A 19,375-nucleotide genomic window follows, 5' to 3' on the forward strand; every position below is an offset into this window, starting at 1 on the left:
TCCGCCTTGTGTTGTCTTTGAGGAACTCACATGCCATTTAAATTTCACTTCCACATTTTATGCTTAACATTACTAGACTAGATCCATTCCCAGAAAACCTTAATTTTCACTCAAAATATCAGCAGACAACACAACAAGAAACATTAACACTAGTATTTATTACTGTGTTTTAATGTCTGTATATATATATAAACATGGTATTTACAAATCATACAATGAATATCAATTAGTTACAGAATAAAACATGTTACCTTGCCATGGTTAACAGAAAACACGCAGTCGTCACCCACCACAGACATTACTAAAAAAAATGCCCTCCAGCAGAGGTTAGTGTCTCCCTGGGAGTTGTACTATAGCAGCCAGAGATCATGCAAAAACCAACAGCATCAATGGATTCCTTTGTATTCAAATATTATGTGATCAGGTCTTGTGTCATGACTGCAACATCAATGATGAGAGCAATTCAAAAGTGGCAGAGTTTTCTTATCCAAATCCTTTGGTCATGGATAAGAGAGCCCTATTTTTGCAATAATCAACAGTCTGTGCTATCTGTGTTCACTCAGCCACTGATTAGGCACACAGCTGGGGCCCTTTGCAAGAAAACCGATACTGTATTTTCCATGCCTCACACATCAAACACTGTATGCACCTCCAAGCGCTGAGCACCTGTCAAAAGACAATCACAATAAGCAACTTCTAGCTGGGCATTCTTAGTCCATGTATGAAGTATCCATGCCCTCTCCCTTGGGGTGAAGCAGCCTTCCTGCCAAGCGCTCGATGTCGTCGAGACTAAGTTGTCGAAGTGAACGTTCATAATCCTTGATGAAAAACAAAATAAGCAGAGAAACAGCAAGTTAAAATTATTATACTGAATGTATTTAAAACATGTTATGGGTGGGGTGTATCTTTTAATGAAACACGAGACAGGAAATATAACTGTCTTGAATGTCTGAACTTCTTTAGTCTAGAGTAACAGAGACCTCCAGGTTATTTTACCAAGATGGCAGCTACAAATGGCAACAAAAAACGAAGTATTTCAATGATATAAGGTAACAATCTGCTCCCAGCAAAGTCACATAATGTAAAGTATTAAACAGGGACAAATTTCAAGAGAACTGAGTTGTAAGGTTTTTACTATGTTCATACAACTTATATGGCAGGGCCCCTAAATAAACAATGATAAATATTGATAATGTCAACATGCAAGAGAACATGACACCATTCTCTTTTACCCTTATCCCCCACATGCTCATTAACTGGTAGCAAATCATCAAAGCATTTGATTTAACAATGCTGAAACTGTTAATATTGTAAAAAAGGATTCACAAAAAGCACTCTGTATTTAAATACCTTGATAAGTTGTTCGTGGACCTTTGCTGCATCTGCTGGACTAAAATGTCGAGCGAGGATCGTGGACACTGTCTGCCACACTCTTCCCTGTGCACTGCTGCTGCTGCTGGCAACCATCCCGGACGCTCCAGTCCTCTCACCCACTGGACGGATCACCAGATTCAATTTAGCCTCTGGTCCAATGGAGTAATCACTCAGTCTGTGCTCATCTGAGGAAAGTAATATAGTGTGCAATTGCGAACAAAATTCAAACGTTTGATTCATGTGCCGTGGTGATGTTGGATCAAGCAATTACAGTTCTACACAAAGGTTATGAAACACTTGACTGCTGCCTACCTGCAAGTGCTTTCCCTTTGTAGAGCAACCGCTGCTGGTTTGCTGGTATGTTGAGACGTTCAGACACAAGTTCCTTCACCGTGGAGACCTTTTCATCTTCAGTCACCTAGAAGATCAACAATACGATGATGTAGTTACACTATTTGGACAAATTACATTTGGCAAGGACTTTCCTTTTTCCAGAAGAATGTAACCAATCTGAAATGATCACTTTGCATCAATTTTACATGAAACCAACTGTCAAATGGGAATTCACAGCCACAACAGACAAATGTACCGTTACCTTGTAAATGGTCTTTTTGTTGTATTCTTTTCAAAGAAAATTAAGAGCTACAGGCCTCCAGTGGTTGTATTTATACCATAAACACTGCTGGTATAGCTGATAATATGACAGTGTGGGCAGGTAGATTTCTACAAGGATCCAGAGTGAACGCTATTCTTGTGAATACACAATGTCCAGTATGTGAGATGATTCCCAAAGTGTCGCACAAATTATAACATGCTTTGAATTGGCATCAGTGTTAAAAAGAAACTATATGAAATCCTGCACTGACAAACAATGTTGCTAAAGTTAATGTGCTCCTTTGGTTCAGCTGGTTGTGGGTGTTTCCAGAACATACGTGGCCTCTATAGCCCCCATGTGTGCCTCATACCATATGATATCATCTCAAACATGACACGTACAAACTTTGGTTAGTGAGAACACAAAGTCACAGTCTTGTGAGTGAGTCTGACCTAGAACAAACTATTTTCATAAGACACTTTCACTTGAGGTATTTTCCTTGCGACTCCCCTTTCCTACAAGAACCACCAAATAAGGACGTCCAGAGCTCCAAGTCCCTCTGTTTGAAGGTGGTGAGAGAAGAAACTTTAGGAGTTTGTCTAATAACGTCACAGTTAAGTTACCCTAACGGTGTCCCTTTTAAGGATGTTGTCGACAAGCTAGCCAGAGTAACGTACCGGCCATAGACTGAAAATAAAGACTGTTCTATTAGACATATGAAGACCTCCACATACAGTCTATCAAAACGATATCTGACTGTACGATAGCTCTGTTCAACACTATACTGCGTGGAGATTCACAGCCTGACCAACACACCCTTTTTTAGATTCAAGCGTTGTCTGTGGTCGCCTCACTCACAGGTAGCTCAGCATGTCACAGCACTCCCCAAGCTAGCTAAGTTAGCCAGCTTGCCGACAAAGGCTAGCTAATGTTGCCGATTTAAGCTCGCGACGGGGGAGGTAGCTTTTAGCATCCAGCTAGCCCGGCGGTGCTTATCTCACCTGTACACTGCATTCTTTTCCTTGAAGCGGCTTCACAGTAAGGATCATTTTCGGTGATGGTCTGAACAAGAAAACAACCACACAACGATGCCTTCAAATGTTAAGCTACAAATATACGCAGGTAACGTTACTTTGCTAGCATAAGATAGCTTCAGCACTTCTTCGCTTGTCAAAGGCCCATCTTCTTCTACGGCGGAGGCAGCGCGCTGCTGTTGCTCTCAGGTGACACTGCTGCCGCCCACTGGCGGGAAGGTTACATGGCTGCTGATGGAGGCTCTCAGTGGAGGATTATTCATTCACAAAAGAAAGATAATTACACCATAATAAAATATTTAAAGGAAAAGAGAACATGGAGAATGAATGAAGTCCCTTGCAGGAGTTTGGCATTTAAAGAGCAAAACCTTAAAGGGCTGATTAGGCTATTATCTAGTTAGTAGGCTACTAATTATTTATATCGCTAATCCTATGTTTTTCTTCGTGAAGCACTAAGTGGCATATTGTGCTATGCAGCTTATAATGGCTTTAACAAGAATTTCTGTCTCTATAGTTGCTTTTGGTCCTGTTGAAGAAATCTATAGGACTTTTTTCTCTCACTTTAAATTATTTACAGCTATCTACATTAACCATTAAAGTAGGAGTTCACCTAAAAAAAGGAAAAGATAGGTGATTTGTGGAGCTTCACAGCAATACGACATTGCAGCATTTTCTAAACAACTGAGGGAGACCCCCCCCCAAAAAAAGTGGCTTCATACAGCGTGTTTAGTGTAATTACAGTCTGCAGAAGCCCCAGGATGCAAAAAAGATTTGAATAGATAGTATTTGAGCTTGTGGACCCATTTCTTACAGGATGCAGGCTAACGCTTTTAGCTTAGAATCTGCGACAAGATTTTGGCTTAAAAAGGGTATAAATGATGTCTTCAATTATGTTGAGATCTCTAACTTCTAAATGACACACTTGCAGATCTGTATGAAGCACTTTTATATTTTCTCTCAGTCGTTTTTTGATATTTGAGGGGTTCCCAGCTACTGTTGTTTAGATGAACCATGCAATGCTGATACTCCCTAAATGTTCTGTGGACTACAATATTTCACCCACCTTTCCATCGGCATGGGGATGAGAAGAAAACTGCACTTTCATTTTGGGGTGGACTTATCCTTTAATCATCTATCGTGATTGCCATAACTTGCTTCAAAACTGACAAATGATTTTAGATCAATCTCACAATGAGGCGCGATGATAGCCTACTCTGCTGCATGTACAGGAACATATCTCAAACCTCTGATCAGCGCTCACAGCGCAGCCTTTAGTTTCCTCCACATGTGTAAAACATCAGGGGGATAAAATGATTCATGTTCACAGCTGAGTTTGCCGGAGACCCACCTGTCGCCCCTGGGGCTCAGGAATACCGCTGAGACCGCCTGACCCAATTGGGATCCAGTCCATGCATTTCTCATTACGGTCTCCTCTGTCTTGGTCATGTGATTGCCTGATGTCTGTGCCCAGCCCTGGCCAGCCCCGAGCGAGAGAGGAGCATCCTTCACTCGGGCGGGTACAGAGGAGATCTGCACCTGTCGGATGGTCCGTCTGCTGCTGCTGCTGCCAGACACGGACAATCCTAAATCAGGACAAGTGAGGACGACTTCCACAGCGCCAGACAGGCAGGTGATCCCTGTGTGTGTGTGTGTGTGTGTGTGTGTGTGTGTGTGTGTGTGTGTGTGTGTGTGTGTGTGTGTGTGTGTGTGTGTGTGTGTGTGTGTGTGTGTGTGAGGGTTTGATATTTAACAGGACAGAGCATGCATCTGTGTTTACAAAAAGTCTATTAGCAACGTGAATCCGCTGCTGTCAGATTTTACCAACTCATTCATTTATAACAGGGGCTATTATCGGCGCGTATATGGCTCCGGGCGCGCTTGCGACCCCGAAAATGAAAACATCTATATTTCATTTCTGCTGGGACACAAAGTGTGTGTGTGACTTAACAAAGAGTCTATAATGAGAAAATCTGAGCTGTTTCATCTCGTTGACATCACTTCTTTCTCTTTCTCGTTTATCTTAAATTTCGAATTTAGCTATTTTTAATTAAAAAAAAAAATTGCTTGTTAGGCTGAACGGGAAAATAGACAAATACAAGGACAGCTTGATCATACTTTATCTATAATGCATCTGCAGCCTACATGTATGCTGCCCCTGGAAACCAATTACAGCAAGAAGGACTGAGCTTTTAGAAAAGCACAGAAAGATGAATGGTCTTTACTGCATGGAAACTGTGTCAGTGAATCATACTTGACCATGTTTTCATCTATCTATCTATCTATCTATCTATCTATCTATCTATCTATCTATCTATCTATCTATCTATCTATCTATCTATCTATCTATCTATCTATCTATCTATCTATCTATCTATCACAAGGATACAGTGTGTGTGAGATGCGCACAGCAAGCTCTCTAGTGTGTTCTAGTCTGACTAGAAGCCATTATACTTTATTGATTGCCCATTTACATGATTGATACTAATGATATTAACATATGTAATCAGGGGAAGAGATGCAGTCAGATTAGAGAAGGGCTGTCCAGCATTAAGTTCAGTAAGGTTGCAGCCAAATAAGTAGACTAAGTCCAATTCAAAAGACAGAAATCCTCCATTTAGTCCAGCTGGACATGTTTGGGGAAAAAATACTCTAATAAGAGTAAAAAGTCTCCCTCTGAACGCAGCCATTTCTGTGAGAATCATCTGAGTGCCCGTAAATGATAGCTGATTGTTGAGAGAGCACGTCAACAAACTGAGAAAATAATGAAATCCAGGCAGATGGCTGCAGGGTCTAGATACAAGACACTGTCATGCCTTAGTCTCCCTCTCTGTCTGTTTCCCTCCTTGTTTCGTCTTGCTGCATCTGCCACGCGTGATTTGCACTGTGTCTTGTGATGCTGGGAAGGTGGTGTGCAGTGACGTAAACAAAAATAATCGATGACTCCCCTCAAATGCATTCTAACTAAAGTAACAAGCCTGTTTTGAAAGTGTAAATAGAAAGCACAGATATTTGTGTTCAAATGTACAGAGTAAAAGTAAAACGTTTAGAAAAATAGATATTCAAATAAAGTACATATAACTACAATAAGTAGAGTAATGAAGTATTTGTACTTCAAAATCCCACAGAAATCATACATTTAGTATATTTGGACCAGTTCTACATGCACACTGAGAGAGGGATCTTTTTCTGTGTTTGGTCACCTGGTGTGTGCAGGTAATGGGAACACTTCGGGACCTCCAATTTGCCTTGCAACTTAAGATTGAGGAACTCCGTCAGAGGGACACACTAATCGATGAGTTGGAACTGGAGCTGGACACGAAGGATGAACTCATCCGGAGGCTGCAGGAAGAGCTGGATCGCTACAGAGCCACCGTCTCCCTCCCAGGAACCTCTGTGGCCGGTGCAGGTACAGAGTATAGTGCTTTTATGTGGTGTTATTTGAAAGCAGCACCATGTAGTGCCAGAGATAAACCTTCCTGTTTTATGTGCTGTCCCTGCAGTTTGCTCTGCCCAGATTGAGGACAAGCAGAGAGCCAAAAGGAAAACAGTCATTTCTGAGCCCGTCACTCTGGACCTGGTGACTCTGGCCATGGTCTCACACAGGAGTTGTGACAAAAGCCTGGAGTAAGATCACACAATGTTCCCACCTGCTGCATTAAAGAAAAGAACAGCGCTCAGATGTTCAAGGCTCATGGCCTGCTTCCTACATGACTCAAAATCGATAAAAAATTACGTAGCTTATGAGACTGTGTTCAAGGCATTTAATAGCTTGCTCTTTAATGTCGCATCCTGCCTTCATGCCCTCAGGTCTCAGAGGCTGATTCAAGCAGCGTTCTTGAAAAATGACCTGTTGAAGAACCTTGACGAAGGAGAAATCAGAGCCATCACAGCCTGTATGTACCCAACCCCCATCAATCAAGGCTGCTATGTCATTCAGGAGGGGACCAACGGGGCTCAGGCTTATGTTTTAGAAGGTAAGTCATCTTCCTCTTACAATCGCTCACATTAATCACGCCCGAGGATACATATTAGCTTTTCCTTGAGATGACAGCCTGATGAAATGATTAGGTTTATGATATCTTTGTTTATCACTCTTGTCAGGGCTGGCTCACAGTTCGATTAGACAGTAATTTGACACTGCTCTCGAACCCAGTGATGAGAGAACCACATGTCTGAGCAAGAAAAGAGGAGGCACTTCGGGGAATGACCGGTGACCCACATTGATGTTTTGTTTTGTAATGTCAGCCTGATATAAAAGACAGGAGAAAAGAGGGTCTGCTCCGCCCTGATTGCGAGTTCATCAGTGCTTGATTGTCCTCCGGAATCTTGGCGGTATTTGTAATGTCACAGATAATGAAGAGCGACAGTTCCCCTTTTTTCTTGTCACCCTACCCAGTGAGAGGTTCGGCTCAGGGATGATTACATATCTGTTGTTACAGTATGACAGCCGAAGGTCTTTGACAAAGTCCTCAGAGGGAAACACAATGTGAAAAAACACACAATGTGACGACGTTGTGTTTTATTTATGTACGTGCGATGTTTCACCACTGGCTCTGTGTTTATTAACAGAGGGAAGGCTGGATGTGACGAAAGATGGAGTGAAGCTTCTCACAGTCGAGCCAGAAGACGTGTTTGGGGAGCTGGCTCTCCTCTACAACTGCACCCACACCTTCTCAGTGTCAGGTATCACAGCATTGTGTTGGCGTCTTGGTATTTCAACTTGCATACAGATAAGAACAAGAACAAGAATAAGACAAAATATATGCGCACTTTAGTTTAGCTGTCTTAGCCAGCAGAATAAAATGCTGGCCGTTAACATTTCTGCAAACCACAGGTATGTTCACATTTGGATGTGTCATAGGCCACGTACCATGTTGACATTTCTACAAAATGTGTCATATCAGTTTTATATTACATTTATGACCGGACTGTTGGAGGTGGAGGGGATGGTTGTGGAGTTACAGTTGAGAAGCTGGCAAGCCAGCGACCACAGTACAAGACTGTGCTTCAACACTTGTGTGTGTGAAAGTGTGAAACCACTGGATATTTTTATGGTGCCGTGTGTTTTTAATAGACCTCGTGACATCTCATCCAGCTTGTATTTTAAGGCAATATTTGATCTAAGTTGTTTTTTGTGCCTCAGCCTACCCAGATCACGAGCACAGTGTTTTCACAACATAAGATCAAGAATTGAACCTAAAGAAAATAAAGTTGCAACAAAAAGAAATGTAAAGTTTCAATCACAACTTTGATTGCTGGAACATACAATGCCATTTTTTCTGGCAGTTGTGCTGGTATAGTGCCTTTCTGTAAAGATCAACAAGTTTTTCTTATTCACCGATCATCATGAAGTAAATACTGATTGCACAATGAGATGGATATAGAATAATGAAACCATCTGCATTTACATTGGTTCCCTGTCAACATGCGGCCACCCGGGAAAGGGAAGGTTAACTGGCGATCCTTTTCTATTACCGACTAAATGATTAAATAAACTCACATCTTGTCCCGTCTTGTTGTTATTTGCATCTCTGGGGAAAACGGAAACAATCCAGTTGTCTTTGTAAGAGCGACGCCAACAATAATACCACTTCGAAAAACACAGGGGGGAAGTTCACGATTGCCCCTTTAACAAAAGAGGTTTAGATGAAAATAAACAACAGCAATGAGACAAAAACAGACAAAAGAGTTTGATAAGAATACGATAAAACATTAACACTGATACCAGTAACGTTTTGCAGCAAAATAAAAAGGCAGCACTGTGATTTATTTTCTTATTTCAAAGAGGATCCAAGGGGAGGGTGTTAGACAGTTTCAAACTGAATGCAGACTCACCAGATATCTTGTGGGACACTTCTGAAGGTGGTGGATGATCTGAAAGTTCCTGTTGGGTCATTAAATGAGATTCAGAGCTCATATTTCGAGTCCAGTCAAAGTGATGACATAGCTTTCATGTACAATGCAATATGTCCTTTACCTTCCACTCTGAATTAGGTTTTTAAAAAGGAAACATGAGGTATAAAATAGTGAAGTGAAGACATAAAAATTTGAATAAATATGATGTTATTTAAGGCCAACAAAAGGAACGTTAAGTATCCAAAGAACACTGACAAAAATATGAAGTAAACAGTATCAGGTGATGAAGATGAGGATGTTGATTATTTAAGATTTTGTAGAGAAGTCACAGGCAGCCACTGCAGTGATGTGAGTAGAGAGGTAATAGGATTTTTTGTATTGCTCAGACTCCTGGCTGCACCATCCTGAGTTATCTGTAATTTTCTCATAGCATTTGTGTGAAGACAAGTCGAGAGAGAATTGCAATAATCTCAGCGGCTCGTAATGAGAGCGTCTGTCCATCAAGTTAAAAATTGTCTAATTTTTGGCAAATCACTGGAGAGCTATCTCACCAAAACAGCGGTGGAATTTCAGCGTAATTAATTCTGATTACGTGAGGATATGAATAATTCTCGTTAAAGAAAATATCACAAGCAGGCGGATTCCTGGCAGTGGTCGTAGACAGAAGACGCCTGTTGAATTTAAAATCAAAGAGCTTTGGAGATCTTAGACAACACTGCGACTTCAAACAGCTTTCTCAGAGTTGTGGGGAATTTAAAACATTTTCTGCTTTGCTGGATAACTCAGCTGTCTTGACTGCCACTTCTCTTCCAAAATAAATTCTTTTTGTATTCGATTCACTTCGTCTCATGGTTGGATCATAACCGATCATATATACATTCCTGGTGTGAAGAATTCATGATATGCTGGTGCTGTCATTTCCGTCCAGCCTCTGAGCCCTGTGGGAAAAGCTCCTCAGCCGTCGCCCTGCGCATCTGACCTGGTTTCAGAAATAAACAGGCTGTGGAAACGTCCAGGATCAGTTTAAATTGAAAAAAAAAAAAATCCTTTTATTTGCCTCTAATCATTTCATCCCTCCCTCTTTTTTTTTTTTTTTTACCACTTTCTTTATCTCGCAAACCGGTCAGCCTTTCCAATTTAGTATATGTCTCGTCTCCGGTAACAATGCGCAGCTCATGCTGGAAGTCTGTTGTCCTTTGTTCTGTGTCCATTTCTGTCAGCCCTTCTCTTGGAACTGTTCAGGCCCCGCTGTATTTATCTCCTGCCTGACCTGAAATTACTTTTTTTTCTCATTGCTGCCATCTGAGACCATCAATAAGGCTTGTGCTCTCTTCTATTGTGACAGTGATAAAGGTGCAGGCGGAGATGGGGATTCATCAACAGGTCCTGAAAGTTCAAGGTGCAAAGGATTTATTGCAGAAAAATCCTCCTTTGAGAGCTTTGTTTTAATTAATTTTGACTAATAAAAAATATCCTCCAAATGAAGCTCGGCTTGGATATCATGAGGTGCTGAAGTAAAATACTTATGTGGTTTATCCAAATCCCACATTTGGATAAGCCACAATTGAGACACCACTGCTGCTCCAAATTATCCAGTGGTGGATCTAATTAGACTGTCCACTTCCATTTGCAGGAAGCTTCAGTGAACAAATCAATATGGGTCATTATTAATTTACAACAGCCTCTTTCAAGCTCTATTATAGTAGAGAAAGAGGGTAATATTAGTTAAGGAAATCTGATTAGATCTATATTAAATGTCCCTCTCTGTAAGGAAAATATGCACATTTCCATTTATTCTACATTATCTGCCTTTCTAATAGACTGCTAACTGTCTGCGCCGCAGGCTGTAAACTGATCCTGCAGCGCACATCCACATCCAGCACAAAGAACATAATGTCTCTGAGAGCTGTTTCAGTGCTCAGTGATGAAAATGCATGACTTGTTTTTTCTTTCCATAATGAATGCAACAAGTACACTTATGTGTGTAAATAAAATGACAAAAGGATTTAATGTTATCCAAAGGAAAGAAAACTAGTGGCATATAAATGTATTGTAGATTGTAGATTGTATTGTATAACACAAGGGTTTTGTGATGAGCAGTGTTGTTAAAACTAACCAAAGGTCATAACTGAGGAAAATTAAAAAGCTATCATGTTGAAGCATTACTTTGTTAGGAGTGAACTTTGGTGATGCAACAAACAGTCTACAAAGAAACTAGTAACTAAAGTCATCTAATAAATGTTGTGATGTAAAAAGTACGATAGCTGCCTCCAAAATGCATTGAGGGTTAGAGCTTCACTACATGGAGAAAAACTGACATCGCAATATTTTGGTTGTCTGCTAAAAATATTATGGACTTTTCACTGGATGACTTCAAAAGCTCAATTTGAAAATAATGAATCATACTGGAAAGATTGGGGTGATTTTGTCGTAGAGTGCATTTTATCAAACAACCAAAATGAGTCCTGCTCTGGTTGATTAATTGATCAAGAATGATCAGAGAATGTTTGCTGTGCATGCTGGGTCTGCATGTCCAAGAGCCCACTCCGGCTAAATGATGTAAGATCAGAAGACTTCTCTCACAGATTAGTCATGGAAAATGAAAACCTTGCAAGATTTCCTTTTCAAATCAAGCACTGAGGAGTGGTAGCACGACATGTTGGAGTTCATTTCCCTTACTTGACATTGTACATGCACACATTATGATGTTGATGCTGTAGCTCTATTTGCAACATGGTGTTTAGCCCGAAGACCAGATCTTTAATTTGTACCTGTCAATCTCAGCTCAGGTGGAAGTAAACTAATACCTTAGTGCAGACAGACGACTCAGTGGAGATAATATCAGATAAAGACTGCATGACCTTTTGCCATTTATTTTTCGAATTATATGTCAATATCCCCTTTATGATCGTGTTTCCACCTGAGATCCAGTGTCACTGACGCTAGCCTTTCCACTTCCTCTGCCTCTGTCTTTCGATCTGCAGCACAAACGGACTGCAAGCTGTGGGTTATTGACCGCAAGAGCTACCAGACCATACTTATGCAGAGTGGTCTCAACAGCCTTTCACATTCCGTGGAGCTGCTTAGCAGGTGAACATCAGGCCGATACACTTGATTTGACACAGAAAGCTGCTTTGTATTCTGGTCGGTTCAACACAATATAACCAGGGTCACGTTGTCTCAATGCTGCTTTTAGGCCTTTAACACTGCCCAGTATACTTCTGAATGTGCTCTGACACCCAGAAACATTAAATCCAACCCTTTTGAAACAGTGAATGAGATCTGAGCAGGCTGTCTTTGTACCTGTGTGTCTGCAGCGTTCCCTTCCTGCAGTCACTGCCAGAGGATGTCATCATGAAAATGTCCGATCTCATGGAGGAGGTACAGATTCAGTGGGGAAGCAAAATATTGTGTACCCAATCAAACAGAATCCAGCCCATAGATTACTTGTGCACACAGACGGAATGCATGTAAACAAGTTTTTGTTTTCCTAAAGGCAGTCTCTCTGTGTTTTCTATTATGAGCTTTCCTTGTGTTGCATCAGTTAACAGGCAGGTGAATCAGAAAGAATCCCTCATTATTACAAACCCTCATCTTTGTGTCTGCGAGCGAGCTGCTTCCTTTTCATCCTCCATGATTTATTTTTCCACTCTGTGCTCCTCTCTCTGTCCTTTATGTTCCATAGACACGCTACTCTGAAGGTGACTACATCACTCGACAAGGTGCCACAGGAGACACCTTTTATATCATTAGCAAAGGCCAGGTAAAGTCTTCTGCTCTCTGCCGGCTGCACAGGTGAAATGAGGCTTTCAGAGGAAAAGATTTAGATTGTGGAGGACAAAATGTCAGAGCAGTTTAAGAAATTGCACCGTGATGGTGATAATTGACTTTGGCGCTTTTCTGCATCACTGTCCACCATTACCTCGTTTTCGTTTCCTCTCTCCTTTGGATTCACCAGGTGAAAATGACAGAAAAGAAGCCCAGCCTCGAAGAGCAGATAGTCCTGTCTAAGCTCTCTGAGAGACAGTGGTTTGGAGAAAAGGCTCTGTGGGGGTAAGAAGGAAATCATGCACTTTGACAGGAAATTATAGAGAGGGTACAAGAGCTTTTTTTATGAAAACAGCAGTTATGGTAGGAAGTGGCATTTGTGCCAGCATGATGTGAATGGCTTTTGGTTCACATGGCAGTGATAACATTATGATTTCGTCTGTCTGCAGGGACGATGTTCGGACTGTGAATGTGATCGCTGCTGGTGAAGTTACATGCCTGGTCATTGACAGAGAGTAAGTGGAGTTCTTTCTGTTAAAATTCACAGCATAGCAAATGTGGTAACCCTTTGATTTATGTAAATAAACTTGCTGAGAAATAACAAAAGTAAAATTACCGGAAGAACTGGGTGATTACTGATGTTTGGTCTCATATCTTAACTGTAAACACATCAGCATTGTTGGTGTACAAAACAAATGCAGCACTGAGTTTCCACAACAAAGCCAAGTAATTTGAGCAGAATTTCCTAATGCATTTGAAATTTCCCATAGTCTTACTCTCCTGATTAGAAGACTAGGAAGAGTGGTAGCCACTGTGATAGCAGTGTCCCAAAAGTGAATGATGTGGCAGCTGCTGTAAATGTCGCTGTAGTCAACACATTTAGTTTCCCCTGTTTGTGAATGTACAAATGTCACTGAAAGGGTTAAAAACAGATGTTTTTGTTCCCAGGCCCGTGAACATGAATATGAAATATATCCCTATTTAAAGGTCATAGCAGGCTTAATTAAGGCGAATTTCCCTGGTGTTTACAGAATCACCATCGGTTGTGTGGAAAGGGAACAACAGTGACATTTTATGGTACACGGTCTCCATTTTGTATTTCAAAAACATTTACATATTTCATACAAAGGAGTTACCAGACAGGCTACCCAGGCTGTGGGAAAGCAATTACAGCTAAAGATGTTGTTACCATGCTTCAATTTATGTCAAAACTGCCCATATGTTTCAAAGAAACAATGCACGGTGTACTTTACAGGCCATGGAAGGGTAATTATGGGTTTAACCATGCTGATGTTCAAATTTAAGACCACACAACTTGGTTAACAAGCTGTTAAATACCTGTCTTCAGGCTGCAATATCAATGGATACAAATGCTTAACAATCAAAATATTGTGTTAGCTTAATCCTCATATAATAACAGACCAAACCTTACCGCCGCCACGGTCATTTCTTCAGCTGTCTCCATTTGTTGATTGGTTGATTTGTGAGCAGGATTACACAAAAAAAACTACTGAACAGATTTACACAAAACTCGGCTGGAGATTGGGTCTCTGCCCAGAATAGTCCCCCTTCAATTTTGGTGCAGATCTGCATCAAGGGACAAATCCCGGAATTATTTCTCACCTTCTTTAACCTTGTCAGACAGGCTGTTTTTACACTCTTTTTTTTTGTTAATTTCTTAGAGAATAATGCGTGGATCATGATGAAAAAAAATCAGGGGTATTTAGATGGCTGGTCATATTACTACCAAATTAACGGCCTGTAGATTAAAGGGTTTCCAAAAGCATTGCTACACTAATTCTTACACTAACTGCTGTGCGTATCCATACATTTCCACATATTCATGTGCGTCTGCGTTTCAGGACCTTTAAAGACATCATCGGTGGGTTGGTGTTTGACTGCACTCATGAGGTCCAGCAATGCCACGAGTCGAACAGCGAGTGAGGAGCATTACCACCATATTTTAAGCAATAATTACAATTGACATGATTAGAAAATACTCAGTAGAAGTTCACCTCTGGTTTGCTTGTGAGCAGGTCTGAGAGGGACCCTGACCTCCTCTCATCCTCCACCTTAAGTGATTTCCAGATTATTTGCACTCTAGCTGTTGGGGAGTTTGGTCACGTAGACCTGGTAAGGATTGATCTTCAAGCTGCTCACACACAGTGGCGCAGATCTTCACATGCCGCTGCCTTCTCCAGATTCCATGTTTTTATAATGTAATCTATGGACTTCTGCCTGTGACAGGTGCAATTAAAGAGCAACATGAAGTGTCTTTTCGCCATGAGGGTCCTTAAGAAGAAGCTGGTCCTCAACGGCAGTCAGAGAGAGCACATCCTGAGAGAGCGCCGCATTCTAACAGAGTCTAAGTGTGCATTCATAGTCAGGTGTGTGTTCACAGTTCAACAGTTGTCCAATTGAGACTGTTTTGATCAGATTATATTTTCAGGATTAAAAAAGATATGTAACATTTTGCCTATTGTTATCAACCACAGGCTATATAAAACCTTCAGAGACGCTGACTGCCTGTACGTTTTGACAGAAGCTTGTCTCGGTGGGGATCTCTGCAGTCTGCTCAAAGACAAGTAAGTATTTTTGGACTAAAGAAAATTAAGATGCGAGGCCCTTTATGTCATTATACTGAAACAATATCTATAGCCCCATCACTTTGTTTTCAGCCAAGCTTTCATCACACTGCAATTTCTCAGACTGACCGGGGTTTGATGTCTTACATCTGTCTCGATCACACGTACAGTGTGTTTTGTTCAAACACTCCTACATGCTGTTTCAGAGGGTATTTGGACGAATGCAGCACGAGGTTCTACACGGCTTGTGTTGTTGAGGCCTTGAACTTTCTTCACCGTCAAGGCGTTCTCTACAGAGACATCAAACCTGAGAATGTGGTTCTGGATGAACGTGGTTATGCTAAACTGGTACTACAATTGGTTACAATCTTGAGTTCACATTTTGAACAGCGTGTTGTTTTTCTTTCCAAATGTAACTGTAAATGTGATTTGTGTCTTTTGTAGATTGGCTCCAGATGTCTGAAGAGGGTTGAAGCCGGTAAGAAAACCTGGACATTCTGCGGCACGCCGGGCTACATGGCACCTGAAATCATCTTAAACAAAGGCCACAGTGTATCTGCAGACTTCTGGTCGCTGGGTGTTTTTGTGTTTGAACTTCTGAGCGACAGGTACGATTATTTATATTTACATTTATTTAAGCTTCTTTCTCCAGTCATAGATTGTAATGATGGCGATGGCTGTAACACTTAAAAGAAGGTACATTAAAGCAACACAATGTTGGAGACAGATGATTTATTGTTGAGACTCATCACCAGGTCATCAAATACTGACGCATTGGGTATCACACGAATCCTAAGGCTAAGAGGGAACAGACTTTTAAACTGGAGCGTTCTCCATCGACTGAAGGCCAATCTCTTCAGTCCTGTTCACCTCAGTTTCTATCACTCTCCCTTTTCAGCTTTGCCTCTTCCATCAGCAGGGAATTGTTTTTCTTTTGCAGTCTAGAGTTTTCAAAGTTATTCCAGCTGTCCCACCGTTACCTGAGGACAGTAATGCCTCTTCCTGTTCTTGGAATATGCACTTTCTTTGTGCTGTAATTCTGGCCGAATGGCATAGATGGAGTGAGGTTTATAAGGGAATCCAATCTACATGCAGATGATGTCTGTCTTCTGCAGCCGTAACACTGTGCAATCAGTATTAGTTTCCTTTTTTTTATTACTGCTCTTGATAAGTTAAAGCAAAAAGTTGTCCATTGCCAGTTTAATTAATCCAATAATAAGTAACTGGTAGCAAATGTATCTTTTTTCACATATGAAATAGGCTGGTACTCCACAAGACAGGTGAGCACAGTTTAATATGTAGAGAGTTATCCTTTAACCTGAAACCTTTTTATTATTCATGATAAACATTACATAACTATTATTGGTCAATAATGAATCTCCACATGACCCCTCTTGTAAAGCTGAAAACATGTATCCCTTGAGTAACACTTTATAAACACAACAATGCTTTCTAAGTCTTGATTAATAACTTAGTTGGTGCTTTTGACTGCATTAGCTGATGTTATTTATCGTACCTCTATGGTAAAGTGTTACCTGCTTTCCTCTCCAGGCTCCCGTTCAGCGACTCTGACCTGAATAAGATTCTCACTGCAACCATCCGTGGCATCGATCATATCGACTTCCCAAAAACCATCAGCAAAAATGCCTCCAGTCTCATAAAGAAACTGTGCAGGTGCTTGTGAATATCACCCACTAGACAACGTGAATTATGATGTGAACACTAACAAGCTTCTCTAGCTCTTTCAGAATGCTTTTTCAGACATTAAAGCCTCCTCCATTTACCCACCACTGCACACACAAACAAATGGAAGCAAATGAACAAATGCTGCATGTGTATCGGACACGGGCTGCTGCACCACCTCTTGAATGACACGATCTGATTATTAATGCATAGATTATATGTTTGTGCATTCTTCCTTGCTTTCCATCACCAAGGAGCAATCCCTCGGAGAGGCTGGGCAGTCAGAGAAATGGGGCCAAGGACATTCAGAAGCACAAGTAAGACGACAGATTTATTACACCGGGGGAAAACACTCAGGCCTGTGCTTGGAAACATGTTTTATAGGTTGTGATGCTGTTTTTTCTTCAGATGGTTTGAAGGTTTCAACTGGGACGGGCTTTGTAAAGGCACATTAAACCCTCCAATTATTCCCAAAGTAAGACACAGTTCATTTTGTTTAATTATTTTTTTGTTTTGTGATATCTCTATTGCTGCAATGCATGGAAGTGATTGAGGGCTGACTGAAGACATTTATTTTCCTGGTGATCCATTTTCTAAGTCTGATCTAAATTGTTTCTCTCTTATGTTTAAGACCTGAGAACTGGTGGAGGAAAGGATCATTTTTGTATGTTCCTTGATTTTCTATGAAAACGTGAGAAAAAAAGCAAAGTCAAAGTTAATTTTTTCATGTTTTATTGAGAAAAAAAAAACATTCTAGGAGATTTTTTCCCATGTGTGAAACTGAGATGTTTTTCCACATGTAAAACCAGAAATTCTTGGAGAAAAAGACATTTCCTAAATAATTTTGCTGATAATTCACATTATTCTACCAGAGACACTGATAGTACATTCATGACAATTACAACACATTCCTTTGCTAAAGACAAACCTGGCAGTAATGTTACATTACCAGCTAAAACACAATAGATTGTGTTCACAGAGGAAAAAAAAACTCCTCTGAAAGAGGAAAGCTGGAAAGCTGGAAATTCCTATTTAGAACATACTGAAGATACTGGTGCACTTCAACCTCTTGTGGCAAGAATAACAAACACCTACCAAATGAAACAAATAAATAAATACATTTAAATAAATACATTTAATTTCTTCACTCAGTTTCAAAGATGTAAAAGAAAATCAAGGATTTTACAAAGATGATCCTGGCAAAACTTTTTTCCACCAGTTCTCAAGTCATAAACACAGGAGAGAAAACTATTTAGATCAGACTTAGAAATTGCATCAACAGAAAAACATTTTTTTTTTTCCTCAGTAATAAGTAGATCTACTGTCATTTATTTGTTTTTTTTTTTCTTTCAGGTGAAGCCTCCTTTGGACAGCAGCACACGTGATCATTACACTGAGGCCTCGGTGGAGCTGTGCACAGACTGGGAGGATTTCTGACGGATCAGCTGTGAAGTCAAAGAAATTAACCTGTCAGACAATTCTTCATCACTTTCAGGTTTAGTCCTCATAATTAATTCACTGCCCTTAGTCTTACTGCCATCGGGAATTAATTACAATTTCCAAGCAATCAGCAACTGCAGATATTGTTTGATAAATGAACCACGCTGCCTACTGTGTTGAACTCAGACTGTTTTTTGATGTAAAATCTCTATAGATTTATAAACATATGAGTTCAGTGATGTTTCTGTCGTTGAATGTAACTCAATAAACAAATTGGCTGCAACCCAATGTCTTTTCTCTCCTCTGTAATCTGCAAACTCAAGCACCAGTTTCACTTTTCTGGGACTGCATAGTTTGGTCATTAATTGATCTCTCCTCAAAATGCCTGAGTATGAATAAGACATGACGTCAGAGCAGGGCCATTCTTGCAGAAACACATCAAGCCAAAAGAAAGGCAGTGGATACATACAGGAAGCTGTGTGATTTAAACTTTAAAGCTCCCTCCAGACAGGATGTACGTAACGTATTCCACTTAAAATTCTATAATTTTTGCAAAACTATATTTTGTTAAAATCGTTAAAATCATCTACTAATTTTTCCTCACTGAAAATTCCTGTATCTAAAAAAATATGTTATTATTTCCAGAGTTAAATGTTGGACACAAGATGTCCCCTTGTCTTTGCTGAACATTGGAGCAGGATTTGTTACCAAAAGTATTTGTGATGTCCATACCTTAAATTTATTTTAAATGAACAATTAAGCTTAAAAAGTTCAAAGTTCAAAACATTCAACCGTAGGAACACAAAGAAAGACATGTTTGAAGTGTTAATAATAATGAAACATTAACAGTCTAGATAAAACTGTTGCTGAGAGTCACATCAGATAAATGAAACTACACTAAAAAATGACACATATCCACATGTATATATAACATGATTATAAAACATATATCACGTTGTATTTCATAATGCATGTATATGTATCGTCATACAATGAGTACAACAATTAGAAGAAATATCAAAAGAAGGTGGTGATGGTCA

General features: G+C 40.3%; 2 protein-coding genes across 3 annotated transcripts; one reads left to right on the forward strand and one right to left on the reverse strand.

The window, feature by feature from the left end:
* Positions 1–138: 138 nt before the first annotated feature.
* ubl4a (ubiquitin like 4A) lies at positions 139–3,202 on the reverse strand. The gene is made up of 4 exons (XM_037097092.1): positions 2,971–3,202; positions 1,687–1,792; positions 1,351–1,559; positions 139–818 (listed from the first exon to the last, which is right to left on the reverse strand). The coding sequence occupies exons 1-4, from the start codon at positions 3,016–3,018 to the stop codon at positions 711–713; spliced, it is 471 nt and encodes a 156-aa protein (XP_036952987.1). The 5' UTR covers positions 3,019–3,202; the 3' UTR covers positions 139–710.
* On the forward strand, positions 1,803–18,604 carry prkg1l (protein kinase cGMP-dependent 1, like). 2 transcript variants are annotated; one of them, XM_037097087.1, is made up of 21 exons: positions 1,805–2,538; positions 4,475–4,633; positions 6,217–6,409; positions 6,504–6,627; positions 6,811–6,977; positions 7,573–7,686; positions 11,844–11,949; positions 12,177–12,240; positions 12,545–12,622; positions 12,818–12,912; positions 13,077–13,142; positions 14,490–14,567; positions 14,664–14,760; positions 14,875–15,014; positions 15,123–15,212; positions 15,419–15,560; positions 15,657–15,820; positions 16,764–16,886; positions 17,150–17,212; positions 17,304–17,370; positions 18,249–18,604. In XM_037097087.1, the coding sequence occupies exons 2-21, from the start codon at positions 4,547–4,549 to the stop codon at positions 18,330–18,332; spliced, it is 2,142 nt and encodes a 713-aa protein (XP_036952982.1). In that variant the 5' UTR covers positions 1,805–2,538; positions 4,475–4,546; the 3' UTR covers positions 18,333–18,604. The 2 variants fall into 2 exon arrangements, with proteins under 2 accessions (XP_036952983.1, XP_036952982.1); XM_037097088.1 differs by lacking the exon at positions 17,304–17,370 and having other exon boundaries at positions 1,803–2,538.
* Positions 18,605–19,375: the final 771 nt, after the last annotated feature.

This window comes from Acanthopagrus latus, chromosome 5, assembly GCF_904848185.1.
Source record: "Acanthopagrus latus isolate v.2019 chromosome 5, fAcaLat1.1, whole genome shotgun sequence".
Lineage (NCBI taxonomy): Eukaryota > Metazoa > Chordata > Actinopteri > Spariformes > Sparidae > Acanthopagrus > Acanthopagrus latus.

What these genes read in the sequence shown, in the direction of transcription:
- prkg1l (XM_037097087.1), top strand. Translation starts at nt 4,547, where the DNA reads ATGGTCCGTCTGCTGCTGCTGCTGCCAGACACGGACAATCCTAAATCA. An exon ending in ATATCATTAGCAAAGGCCAG is followed by an intron (nt 12,623 to 12,817) that starts GTAAAGTCTTCT and finishes TGGATTCACCAG; the next exon opens with GTGAAAATGACAGAAAAGAA. An exon ending in AAGTGTGCATTCATAGTCAG is followed by an intron (nt 15,015 to 15,122) that starts GTGTGTGTTCAC and finishes TATCAACCACAG; the next exon opens with GCTATATAAAACCTTCAGAG.
- ubl4a (XM_037097092.1), bottom strand. Translation starts at nt 3,018, where the DNA reads ATGATCCTTACTGTGAAGCCGCTTCAAGGAAAAGAATGCAGTGTACAG. An exon ending in CAAAGGGAAAGCACTTGCAG is followed by an intron (nt 1,560 to 1,686) that starts GTAGGCAGCAGT and finishes TACTTTCCTCAG; the next exon opens with ATGAGCACAGACTGAGTGAT. An exon ending in TCCACGAACAACTTATCAAG is followed by an intron (nt 819 to 1,350) that starts GTATTTAAATAC and finishes TTTTTCATCAAG; the next exon opens with GATTATGAACGTTCACTTCG.